The sequence below is a fragment of the Phoenix dactylifera genome, chromosome 2 (genome assembly GCF_051530095.1).
Source record: "Phoenix dactylifera cultivar Ajwa chromosome 2, Ajwa_hap1_PhDact_Kaust_v1.1, whole genome shotgun sequence".
Lineage (NCBI taxonomy): Eukaryota > Viridiplantae > Streptophyta > Magnoliopsida > Arecales > Arecaceae > Phoenix > Phoenix dactylifera.
Window position 1 is genome coordinate 5,665,678 of NC_143191.1, and position 13,652 is coordinate 5,679,329.

A 13,652-nucleotide genomic window follows, 5' to 3' on the forward strand; every position below is an offset into this window, starting at 1 on the left:
TTGACACACCACAAGTCCTCCTTGACTTGATGACTGAATTTCAAATAACTCTCATGCTTCCGAATAGGGATCAAAAAGGCACTTCCTCTAGCGTCAATTTATTGCCGCTAGAATCTAAGGTAAAAGTTGAGGTTGGTCGGTGATCGAAGTGGCATTGAGGTCAGCTCCGTGCCGAACTGGAATGTTTTGGGCTAATGAACAAGATGTTGGATACTAGCAAAGGGGGATATTGGTGATCCAACTGACTAATCTCCCAAGATGTTGAACCAACCTAAAAATAAAGTCCTCTTGCAGAGCTTTTCCAACGGAGGATCCTCTGATGCTCAAGCTAGTCAAACTCTAAAAAAATAGTGAGAAAAAGAGAAAAAAAAGTTTCTAGAGAGAGTAGAGTCAAGAAAATGATTTACCCAAGGGCCCTCCGGTGGCCTCTATATAAAGGATGGAGTCGGTGTCTGTTATCGAGATTAAAGAAACATGCAATATCTGCATGGTAATGGCTCTCCGCAACATGCAATAACTGCATGGTAACAGCTTCTTATGTCATGCATGCGATGATAATCGCTTTGATTGTGCAATTATGGCCGAGCCAGGGTAACTATTGCGGAGATCAAGGCCATGTTTCTGATGGGCATTAACTACCTTCAAACAGTCTTTAATGAGACGTGGCATTCTCTTATTGCTTGATCGGACTAGAAAGGCACTTCGGCTAGCACCGAGGTAAAGTGCTTCGTACAATACTGAGGTCAGAACTTCAGTTTACTCCGATGTCAAGTTGACAAGCATTCTCCATATCGGGGGATATCCTCCAAATTCTTGCCAAACACCAAAAAAATTGATGCTTATATCGTGACTGGCAATATCCCGCAAGGTTATAAATCTATTCCACCATCTCCACCAAAATGATGGAATAGACTTATTCCATAGAATAAGCTTATTCTTATTTCTTTCATTTATTATTTGTTCCTTTTCCACTCTATTAACATTCTTAATCTTTATGTTAAATCCAAACTATTATGAAGTTCAATGCATATTATGTGCAGTTTATTCCCTCTATATGTTTAATTTTTGCACTTTTTCCTTCAATAGTCCAAGAAATATTCCAGACACCACCAAAATAACTTGTATCTTTACCTATGTAACAAATAATTTTTAGTATTATATTTCCACTATATCTATGCAATCTACATGTAAAGTATATATGCATGCCACATAAGTATCATGTTGGGCTGGTCGGTTGCCATCCGTAGCCTCCAAGGGCGATTTAGTCATTTCATCCAACGAGGGACTATATCTTCCACCAAGCAGTTCACCGCTTCCCTACCGGTTCGGAGATCACCGGAAAGCCCGCGGCGTAGTCGGCGAGAGAGTGATGGCAGAAGAGAAGGAATCCACGTCGGTCCCGCTGAGCCAGGCGGTCGATCCCGAAGACCCTGCCAAATTGCCGCCCACTTCGCCCAATTCCTCTACTCGGAAGGTGCGTTTCCCTTGGATCTCTCCTCCCACCCCTTGGATCTGGCCCCATTTGTCCTCGTCTTGTTCTTGGGAAGTTTCGTGTATCGATCTTGGTTAATCTTGTTTATAGTGGTAATCGAGGTTTGGGTTAGTATTATCGTTTATCTGGGTAGCCATTGGATTGTTACTTGGGATTTATACATATTTGATCAACGGAGAGCAATGGGAGATGAATCGTACTGTGTAGGGTTAATGGGTTGGATATGTGTGATGGATTTGGTATGCATATCTAGGTTGGAGGATGGAAATCTAGAATGCCTCATTTATTGTTTGTGGGGCTAATGTAAGCAAACGTCTTGTTGCTTTCATTCTTTGAATTACATCCCTAATTGATCAGAACATTTGGGAACCTGGGTACCAGAGCGCAAAATGAGCTAGGTAACAAGTGTGCCAAATGGAAGGAGAAGAAGGAAGTGCTTAATTTGGAAAATTATTGGATATTGCTTTATCTAGACATTCTAATGTTGTACTGTGTCAAACTCGGAAGGGAATAATGGAATTTGAAGAAGAGGGGGGGGGGGGGGGGGGGGTGTTTCTATTTGCACAATTATTCAATTTTTCCGAGCAGGAAATTAAATTAATTTCTTAAGTTAGATCTGTTGTTATCTATGATTTGCTTACTGGAAGATGGTGATGCAAGATTATGATCTGAATGCATGGAGTATGGTTTAAAAGGGAGATGGTATAGAAGGCATGCCATTTATGGCACATGTATCTTAAGGAGTGACTGAGTGTACGCTATGATGTGTATGATATTTGATGCGTAGAATGTTTGCTGAATTCACTCTCATAAGACTACATTAATCAACTTGGAAGACACCAAAACTAGTGGTGCTTGTTCAAAAACAATGATGGGCTATCATGTACATCCCATGTACAATCTCATACAAAGAATGAAATGGATAAGTATACAAGAACAGGACACAACCAAGTTATATGCAATGTAAATTGAATGAGGTATGCTATTTCACTATTTCTGTCACCTTTAGATTAAGCTATTTTAGGAATATTGCTGCATGTAAGGATGTATGATTTATTTTCCACCCTTCCCTTGCGCCACGAGGCCCATGACTATCCCCAAGCTTTCATCCACTGGCAGTTTTAACATGATGAGAAAGTGGATATGCGGATGTTTCCTGCCTCTACAAAGTAGAGATAGCCATCTCCTTTGCTCCTTCACTATGCCCACTCTATAACTTAAAAGAGTTTCAAAAAAGATACAACAATGGAAAAAAAAGAGTTTGAGGGCCAATGTTTTAACCTATCTAATTCATCAAAGTAGGGGCCACCTCCCAAAACTGTTTCTTAAATTAGTGATCTCTTATGACCTTTGGATTGTCATAGGAGGGGAAGGATAGTTGAGCGTAGGTAATGAGGGAGACGGAAGAAGTCTAGTGTGGGGGATAGGGTGATGTATAAGAGAGGAAGGGAGAGAAAAAGGGGAGAGGGGGTGAGGCACATGGTCTGGTGATATGAGAGAGGGGAGGTGGGCTGGAGGGAGGTTTGTGCACTTGACGTTAAGAGAAGGGGACGACAGGTTTCATGCGGAAGATTGTGGGCTAGATGGTGGTTTTTAAAAAATTAACACTATTATTACAATTTTAAAACATTTAATATTTATAGTTTTATTTAGCTTGATCCAAGCTGTCATGAACCGAAACAGAGCTCCGATACATATTTTTATTTTACTATACTAAGATTGGGTTTGAAGTTAACAATTTGTGACCATTCTGTAATTGGCTTAATGCAAACATGACCAGTTCTGTTGGAATTTCCATCCCTAAGTAAATATGCTAACAAAGAAAGAGCTGAGGAGATGTAAACATGTCAATGGAGGTATGAGCATTGTAGGATTAGTGGAGACATTCGTCGAGTCAACAAGTGAAATTTCATGGTACTATAAGATGAGCAATTGCAGATTTAGGATCATGGATATGAGGAACCATCAATGTGGTTTCTAAGTTGAAGAAATGAATGAATAATGCTGGTGACAAGATAGGTTCATAGGGAAGTAGAAATGGTATTGGGAGAAGTTGCACACTACAATAAATGTTAATAAGCCGCATGTCATAGTGATGATGACATATGAGCCATTGCACTAACTGGAGTCATAATTGCAAGAGGCGGTGAATAGAAATGTGATTATGGGAACACCTAATTGTGCTTTAGAATGGTGACGACAGTGGCAGTACCACAAGCTAACAGGGTTGTGAGTAGGTGATATCACAAATTGCAGGTGTAATAAAGCAAGGTGAGAAGGTAGTAGATTGGCAAATGAGGTCTTATGGGATAACAATGACACTGTGTATAGAATTATAAATTTGTATTGTTGGTGTGAGGACAAAAGACGTCAAACATCATGAAGGAAGTAACTGCAAGACAAGGGAAGAGATGAGCAAATTTGGTAGAAACTTATAAGTAGCAGCTAGTGTGTTGACTTATTCTGAAATGATTGTCCCTATCCTACATTCTTTTAAACAAAATATGAGAAACAGAAATCCTATTTTTCTTGTCTGCACTCAATGCCACTCTTGTTTGTGCTTCCGTATTTACTCCTAGTTTATGAGGGGGAACGAAAGAACAAGTAATGGTACCATTTGCATACTTAAGATGTAGATTCCTAGTAAGAGTAGCCAAGCTAATTGAAATGTCTCCCATGAAAAATTATTCCAATTTGAAGTGGCAATGTGTGTGATAACTTGTGGATTCCATTCTTGCTGATGGTCTAGCCATCTATATGTGTGCATGTACTTGTGCGCATGTGGCCATTGATGTGATCAGAACTGTGCCTCCTTCTATTGATAACCTAGCCATCTCTATGTTTGAAGAGATGCGCGTGCATATGTACAATTATTCATGTATCCATGGATTAAATGAATTTATCTCTTTTTGCACTTATAAATAATCCTTTTGTGCCCGATTCAGCAACATATATATATATATATATATATATATATATATATATATATATATATATATATATATATATATATATGTGGACATGCATACTGATGAATCTAGAAATGGGTATGCATATATTTGTAGTATTAATTTGTCTCACTAACCTTTCCTGTTATTCTCATTTAGGCTTGCTGTGCTGTTCTCCAGAGCTGGGTCTCAAAAAAGTTTATGACTGGATGGTACAGCTTTGCCATTTCCTTAATATTTGTTGAAACACATTTTTAATGTTCTACATTGCCTTTGTTTTTTAAGGAAAATGTATATTGCAGTGTGGTTCTTTTTCCTGTTGCCATCACATTTTTCATCACATGGTGGTTCATTCAGTTTGTTGATGGTTTCTTCAGTCCATTATATGCCAAGCTTGGTGTTGACATATTTGGTAAGCCTTCGATGTATACACTACTGCCTTTTGTTGTTTATGGTAGTCATTGAAGTTGTTGCTACGGTGTGATACACACTGTTGGTCTTAGTTAAGTGGACCTAGATTTCAGGTTTTGCTGTGGAGATTGGCTGATAAACTGTTGTATCATAGGTAATTTTGTATGGACTGGATGTATAAAATTTGCAGCTGAAGGTATAAAAGTGACCAGTTAGTTTTTGAACATTATCTACAATATATGAAAAAAATGGAGCTTCCTTAGATGAGTCAGTAACCATTGTTGGGTTATTTACATTGCTAGAGGTTTCAAAAGAAATTAACAAGAGGATCTTCCAGACAAATCTTCTATGTTTGGAGAAATTTTGGAAAACCTACAAGGATTGCCTGTTTCTACACATAGAGGTGGATATTGTTGGAAGAACCTCCAGTTTGTATTTTTTTCTTCCTTTCTTAACTGCCTGGCTTCACGCTCGGGCGGGGGGTATAAAGCCGACCTCAAAACCTTCCCCATTATATATTAGTAGATTGTATTGAGTTTTTTGATTTACTGCATTAGGGTGGTGAAACCAACTCATACTTGCACGATAGATGAGTGGTTCATGCCCCTTGCATATTCAATTATATGCACTGTATGTTAGTCAAAGAAAATGGTGCATGTTGTCCTTCATACTTTGATAAGCTGTCCTAAATATTATGGATATTTGATATTTCTACCAAATGTCTCTTAATAGATATATGGCTAACCCACTTATACCTTTTTTTTTTAATTAATGTATTTCAGGCCTTGGATTTTTGACATCTCTAGTATTTGTGTTTCTTGTTGGCATTTTTGTTTCATCATGGCTGGGTGCCACTGTTTTCTGGCTTGGAGAGTGGTTTATAAAGAGAATGCCATTTGTAAGGCACATTTATTCAGCATCAAAACAAATCAGCACTGCCATATCTTCAGGTATTACTTCTTTTCTGCTATAATACTTGAACTAATTCCTTCAGGTGTTACTTCTTTTCTTGGAAGCCAATGTTTTTTGATGTTTGAAATGTTTTGTCCCTGATAATGAAAATGCAGACTTTACTTTTACTTTCTCCCATTATTGAGTTATCTGATAAATTGTCAATTAGATGTTTGGTCACTTGGGTTTTTCTTGTATTGATAAAAAGGCTTATCTGTATAGCTTGTGGCATCATGTTTGTAAATGTAGCTTTTCCAGTTAATGCTTTCTATTCATGTCTAGTCCAAACTGACTTAAGAGTAAAACTGCAAGTGAGAGCTCAAAATATGCCCCGCTCTTGAGAATTTCAGTCAAGCCAGGGAATACACATGTTTCTCCCATGTGATATATTTTCCTCTGTACTTTATGGTATCTTAAGTTAGTCAACATATTTTGAGTCCATTTTGATGAAAGGCAATGTTTCTTATGTTCTTGTTGTTTAAAACTTTAATAACAACATACATGGTACTTTCCTGAAAATATGTGATTATGTGGAACCTATATAGATTTGTTATTTAATTTTTATGGCAAAATTTGTATTATTCTCTTTTGTAGGATTACCTATTTTGAGTCCATTTTGATGAGATGTAGTACAGTCTTGTTTATTAAATAACTTGTATAACAACATGCGATACTTTCTTGAAAATATGTTAGTCACTACATGGAACCTCCATAAATATTAGCTACCCCTGTTTTAGATCTATGGTCTGCCTAAAATTCTGGTAGAGTAGTCGTGGTGTAACATGCTCTTTTTATACAGATCAAAATGCTGCAGCTTTTAAAGAGGTTGCAATTATTCGTCATCCACGTGTCGGTGAATATGCATTTGGTTTCATCACATCATCGGTGATCCTTCAGGTACTTCATTTAAGATGGTTTTCTCCATTGATCTGGTCTTTGCAAGTTGACCTTTAGAATTGTTGCTTTAGCTGTCTTCAGTCAGTGATTCTTTCTGGCTTTTCATCATGTTCTATTGGTCATAAGATATTAAATCTGCTTATTCTCTAAGTACATCATTTTCTTTCAGAAAATGCCGTCTCCTAAAAAGCTGCCCAGAAGAGCTGTAAAAATTTTCTTTTAGTATTTACCAAGGGCAAGAGCCCAAATTTGTCCTCAAACTCCCATGCACTGCCCCAAAAAACCAGGATACACCCATCCCCTTCAGTAAGGTTCTTGGGGAAGCAAACCAGCACTCTTTACTTTCTGTTTATATTGTCAATATTAATTTCCTTGATCAGAAAAGTGGTGGAAGATGAGGAAGTATGAAAAAATAAACATCCAGTGCATAATATAGTAAGGCAGGTAAGAACCATAGGCATAGATGTAGATTGATTGCCGTAATATTTGCAATTACATTTTCCGATTCTTATAGTTTTGAGCCGCCTATGATCACCATATTTTGTGGATATATGAAGCGAGACATCTGAAAGGAGAATGATTGGTGAAGGGCCTCAGTGAAATCATAGCATCTGAATAGAGCAGCTGCACTATATGTTCTTTTCTAACAATATAAAGAGCTCTTATTTATCAGTACAGGAAGCCGGGGCTTACATGGTGGGTGGCTTATTCATTGCTGGCTGACATACATGTCCAATTGTATTTCTTCATGCTATTGGGTTGTTTCCATTGAGCCTTGTTCCAACTATTTGCTCAACTTTATATTCCTTGTTTGCCAAGCTTTCCTCTTTAGGGCTACTTATGAAGTTATTTTAAGCTTATCCATATCATTTCTCACAATTTTCATCCATGTTATCTTAGGTCTTCCCCTTATTCTCCTACATGTTTAAACAAAGATTATCCTTTTATTAGATGATAAATTTTTGTGTTCTGCAATATGTCTGATAGCCTAAAATGGTATTTCAAATAAATACTGTATCTGGGTTGTGTACTCTGGTTTATGCCCTACATGTTCTATTTGGTTCCTTGTTACATGCATATAGGAACTGGACTTGGTTGATTTTCAGGTCTTTCCAATATCTTTTGTGAGTTTAACCTAGCTTGTTATTTTCTTTCCTTTCCTCATTGCAGAGTGATAAAGGTGATGAAGAATTATGCAGTGTTTATGTCCCAACAAATCATCTATATATCGGAGATATATTTTTGGTTAACTCTCAAGAGATCATTAGACCAAATCTGTCTATTCGGGAAGGCATAGGTCTGGTTCCCCTGCACCTTTCTGTTTCTGCCATTTCTCTTGTTCCTTGGTCACCTTTTACTTTATTCTTTTGACATATATTATCAGTCTACCTTTTTAGTAAATTGTTCAAATACTTTTGAAGTTGGTACTTGGATGTCATGCTCATATTGCATTTACTGCATATTTGCAGTTGAGAATCGATTACCATCTTTGCTCATGTTTGGCTGCCCAAGAAAGGCTTATATAGCATGTTAACAAATAATGGTGGCCAATAAGCTACACAGTGATTTTCCTTCGATATACTATTAAACTACCTTTTGATAAGAAACAAATTCGGACAAAGTGTTGATCAGTATAGCTAACTCTCTCTTCCTCTCCCACCTTTCCTTTTGCTCTTTTTCTTCTTTCTTTATCTTTTGTACTTCTACGTACTATCTTATGTTTCTTATGGCAGCTTTTCTTTTAAAATCTTATTATATTCTGACTTCTAATGAGGTACTCGCAAAAAATAATAATTAATAAATTGAGACAGTTAAAAGTTTGTTAAATATCGTCTAGTATTAAAAAGTAAGTGAATATTTTATAATGATTAAGTAAAGAATAATTTTGGTAAATTAAATGATACCCTAAAAATTTGTAACACTAAAATCCTTTGTAATTTTAGATAAGTACTAGCAAACAAGCACGTGCAGAAAAATAGAAATATGATAAATTATCCACCTATATTAATTTGAAAAAATAAATTGAATCTGAAAAATAAATAAATCAGATTTGAAAACATAAAAAAGAAAATATAAAATAATAAATAAAATAAAAAAAATAGTCAATAATGAATCAGGCAAAAAATACCAAGAAATATAAAAAGAATAATGGAAAATAAGTTAACTAGAACACATGATATAATATAAACAAATAAATGAAATAAATGGAAAAATACAAAGAAAAATATTAGAACAGAATGAGATACAATTACAAAAGTTAAAATAATTGATTAGGCAATAGATGGAATGGTAGAGCTTATAATAGGGATGATTACCTAAATCTCATTCAATTAGCATCTCTAATTTTACATGGTACTTGAAGGAGATGGTGAATCCTTCCATGTAACTTAGATAATCTGAAACATTCTAAAATGCTACGAAATGAGCACATGAAACTTAAAAGTTTCTAAGAATGAGTAGATTAATTATAACACCCTTGCTACCATACGAATAGGTATATATTAATATTCCCTCTCAATCTCAAGAACAAACAGTCTTTAAAATGCTAGCTTATTAATTTAAATTGTTATATTTCAATGAAAAACCCAAATTTTAGTTAAAATATTTTGACTTGTGGCACCATAAGACTCTGACCTCCCATTCTTGCTGGTAGTCACCAACTCTCATAGTGCCATACTGCTATCATCCTTAATCTTGTAGCTCTACCTCCATGTAGCATTATACATCCTACTTACAAGTGCATCATTGAAATCCATCAAAAGTAAAGTAATAAATATATAAGAAGAAAAATCCAAAACTTGGCTCCCTTGTTTTAAAAGATATGAGATCACAAAAGGCGAAGCATGGCTTAAAGCCATAAAGCCTAGTCAGTAATAGAATCCCATGGTTATTAAACTACTCGAGACCAACTCGGCCAATGGGCTCGGTAGGTCACTGGTCCGATCATCAAGTCAATGACTTGGACCAAGTCTACATTAAAACATATTTAAAAGCTAAAAATATAGCAATAAAATTAATATAATAAAAATATGTATAATTTGTTAAATACTTCTTTATAAATCACATGGATCAATATTTTATTCTATTCCTTAATCATAGCATAAATAGAAAGTAATGATGAATCATTTAATTTTTGAAAATGATAAAAATGTTGAAATTTACTAATATTTTTAATAATAACTAGTAAAGCTTTGAAAACATTCAAAAAAGATAATCAATATTCATATTTCATTTTCTACCAAATGAAAAAATGATTATGTTTTTTTTTTTTTGTGGAATCTTTTTTTTTTTGTGAAAAAAATAGTAAAGCTTTAAAATAGCTTCATCTTATGTATACATAATAAAGTATCCTAATGAAACGAAAACACATTGCTAGTGCAGTGCTTGAGAGGCTTTATGTTGTACTAGAAGTCAGCTGTTTGAATCCCATGTTAAACACTATTTGTTTAAGCCTTACAATACCTGGTTCACCCATGGTTCGCTTGTCTAGTTCACCGGATTTTCCAAGAAACCAGCTGGTTTGGATATTTTCTACTGGTCCAAATGTCTTTCTGCTCCATTAGAAAACTGGATTCACCAGGGGTCTGGTTCACTGATTTTCTGGTCCTGTCAGCCAGCCTAATATCTGTTTAATAACCATGAGAATACCACAAGTCCAAATATAAAAAGTCATTGTAAAACTGAAAAATAGTTTTAACACCCATTAGAGTTGTCAATTGAATCGCAAATTATGTCCTCTAGTTTTTAATGCATTTTTTGAACTTTGCTTTGGAAAGCATAACAGCATAATTCCTTCTGTAATTTTATTTAGTTAAAAAGACATAATAGAGAAATAGCGAGGAATAGAAGAATTAGGCTTCCATTTGGCTAATTTTACGGTCTCTCTAGACAAAAGGGGATGGCAAGGTTTTAAATACAGTACGGCATCCTAAACCTTTTTTCCACTGGAATGGTATGGTATCGATACGGTATGTAAAAGTGATAGCATGGAAAAGAATGAAAAACCATTAGTACTAACTGATATAGTCACTACAGTATCATCATTGTGGGTAGATACATATTGATATGAATAGTTTTGGCATCTTGGCACTTATACTGATGTTGGTTTTGCATTTGGAATGGTATGGTACTGATGGTACCATACTGATCTGCCTATTTTGAAATCGTTGTGGATCGAAGTGGAGAGCGGTCTGTGAGATTGTTCTATTCTTTTAATATAATGGCTAAATGCACACAAATATGAGTTGAGAGAATGGGGGAGATAGGAGGAGGAGGGGGGCTGTCTAAAAGAGATTGCATTAATTAAGAAAAATGGGATTTTTATTGATTAGGGAATTGGTGTCATAATAGGTGTTTTACTGCTTTCAATTAGAACAGAATGGGGTAGCCCAACTTGAGAGGAACGATCAAGTAATCCAAGGACATTTTTTATTTGCTTTTTAAATCTTGAGAGATCTGATGCAATAGTCTCATTGCTGACTGGGTGACAATTGAGAAAAGAAAGCTGAGTGTTGAGTACCATGACGTGGCTTCATATAAACACAAAGATAGTGAAGAATGTATTCTCTAGGGCCAGCTCATTTTTTTCTTGAACAAAAAAGAAAAAAAAAAGAAATTAATAGCTGTTCTATTGAAAGACAGTATGGGGCCTAACGTAGTAGATAGCAATGCTAGAGAGCTAGCGATATCAACTACCACCACTTTATCCAAGAAGTGTATCTTTCCTATTTGTTAGCCTATGGTCCATTTTTCTCTTTGATAGGGTTGTCATCCCTTTTTATTTGTTAGAAAAATATGCACGTCTAAATGTATCCACAGTGTTGCACAAGCGTTGCCCTCCTTCAGATTGCTCCCATCATATGTTTCATTATCTATCTTGTCTCAAATCAAGTAAGAAATTGAGAAATCTTAATCTAGCCAGTCTTTTTTTTTTTTTGCTAAAATCTAGCCAGTATTTGCTTCATAGAAAATGGGACTGTCATTGAGAAGGGTGAAAATTCAGCAGCCCATGTTGGTGGTGGCTAAACCCTTCTATCTACAACTTGGCTGATTGTATATATTTTTTTCCTTTTCATAAGGATTTCAGCTAAAGGTAAGACAAGGTTATTGTGACATGCATGCAAGATATTTGTTCTGCTCATGAATTACTCTATTTTGTGAGTTGTCACATTTTTCTCTCCTCACCTGGGTACTTTTAGGTGCCTGTGCTCAGTTTCCTAATATGTTAATAAGCATGTAAAGATTTGCTACTTGTGGATTTATTTTTAACACTGTTGCTGAATGTTCTTGGTGGAGGTAAGCTTGAAAAATAATTAGATACATTTAATTTTTTTTAACTGGAGTTTTGGTAATTTTGTGTTAGATTTTTGTTTATCTGTACATTTCTTAAGTATCATCAACCACTCAAAGTATCAGCACAAGGATATTAAGTAAACTGACCAGACTAAATTGTCAAGTCATCTTCAAACAAGATCTAATCAGTGTGCATTGTTCTTCTCTGACATTTTTATGGTATATCGAACATTATTCAGAGATCATTGTTTCTGGGGGGATGACAATGCCGCAAATGATTGCTCCTCTAGAACAGATCCCGTGCAAGAATCAGAGCATTCGCTTAAACAGGATTCCATAGCAAGGTGATCTGCATGCTCACACAATTTGTCAGTCATACTGGTTATAAAATGTGAATAATATGTGCTGGTTAGAAAATGTGTATATTATCAGTTAAATCTGCTACACTTTGGTTTATGTCAGGCTAAATAAAACTATGAGTTGGATCACGGGAAGCTCCATAAATTCAAATCTTAGCTTGTGCTGTTATTTGAAGTGTCTTGTTATGTGGTGCATTCATGGCTTTGCAGCACAAAGAAGCAAGGAAAAAAGGAAGAAGTTTGAGCTTGATGTTCTCTAACATACCTTAAGAGTGGTTAGACGTGCAGTTTTACCTCGTTGGTCTTGTAAAACTGTTGCTTTCTTTTCATATTTTGTTGTTTAATGTACAAAAAGATGAGGCATTATTACTGCATATATGAAGCATACACTCCTTTGGTACTGTATTTCCAGTTAGTGTTGTGCTGCACTTCGAGGTTCGAATGGAGGCATTCGCCTGACGTCTTTGATCAACCTGTGTGAACCAAATGGATGGGATATGATTGTATCTTCTTGTCTAGGTTTTCATGTTGAGGTAATTTGCTGGAGACAGTTCTATTGCCCTGATTACATGTAAGATCATTCTGGACGCTTCAGAAGTAGAAGCAGAAAGGAAGTTCCAGATGTCGTTAGCTATCATAGGCTCTCCGAAGGAGGGAGGGTGAACAACCTGGCTGTTTGAATAAGGACCCTTTCGGCAATGAATTTGGGTGACAGCGCCGTTCAAATGCACGCTTGTTTCCAATTAGCCAATGTGATCCGCCATGTCCTGATGCCCAGGACTCTTGTAGAGGCTCTCCTGAAGCAGTCCGTCATGTAGGAAAGGAAGCCCTCGACATGCGCATCAGGCTGAAGGAAGACCTGGGATCCACCAAGGAGTCTCCAAACGTGCACCGCACAATAACACTGAAAGAGGACGTAGGGCCACCAAGTTCTCAACATGGCAAAAATCACACAATGGCGGGAGACAACATCCCACATCTGCTCAGAATGCTTTTGGTAGGTAGGCAGCCTCACTCCACCTTCCAAATGAACTTTTGGTAGGTAGACGGCCTCATTCCACCTTCCAGACGAACTGGGTGTCCCTAGGGTGGGCACTCAACCTTTAGACCCACGCACAGTCACAAATCTACTCGGTCTTCTCTTTAAACATCTGGTACAGATTACTGGCTTTTGCCTTCATACTGCAGGTTGCCTGCCAAACCCTCCTGTCCACGATGCTGGCCTGGAATCAGGGTAGCAGCGCGAGCGACAAAAGAAGAATTCCACTTTCTCTCCCTTGAGGTGAACAGCTCACAAACTTG

General features: G+C 36.5%; 1 protein-coding gene across 1 annotated transcript; it reads left to right on the forward strand.

The window, feature by feature from the left end:
* Positions 1 to 1,308: 1,308 nt before the first annotated feature.
* Positions 1,309 to 12,755, forward strand: LOC103704369 (protein LIKE COV 2). Its single transcript, XM_008787624.4, has 8 exons — positions 1,309 to 1,474; positions 4,600 to 4,652; positions 4,743 to 4,852; positions 5,634 to 5,801; positions 6,602 to 6,699; positions 7,870 to 7,996; positions 12,231 to 12,335; positions 12,454 to 12,755. Exons 1-7 carry the CDS (start codon positions 1,370 to 1,372, stop codon positions 12,329 to 12,331), a joined length of 762 nt encoding a protein of 253 aa, XP_008785846.2. The 5' UTR covers positions 1,309 to 1,369; the 3' UTR covers positions 12,332 to 12,335; positions 12,454 to 12,755.
* The last annotated feature ends 897 nt before the right edge of the window (positions 12,756 to 13,652 follow it).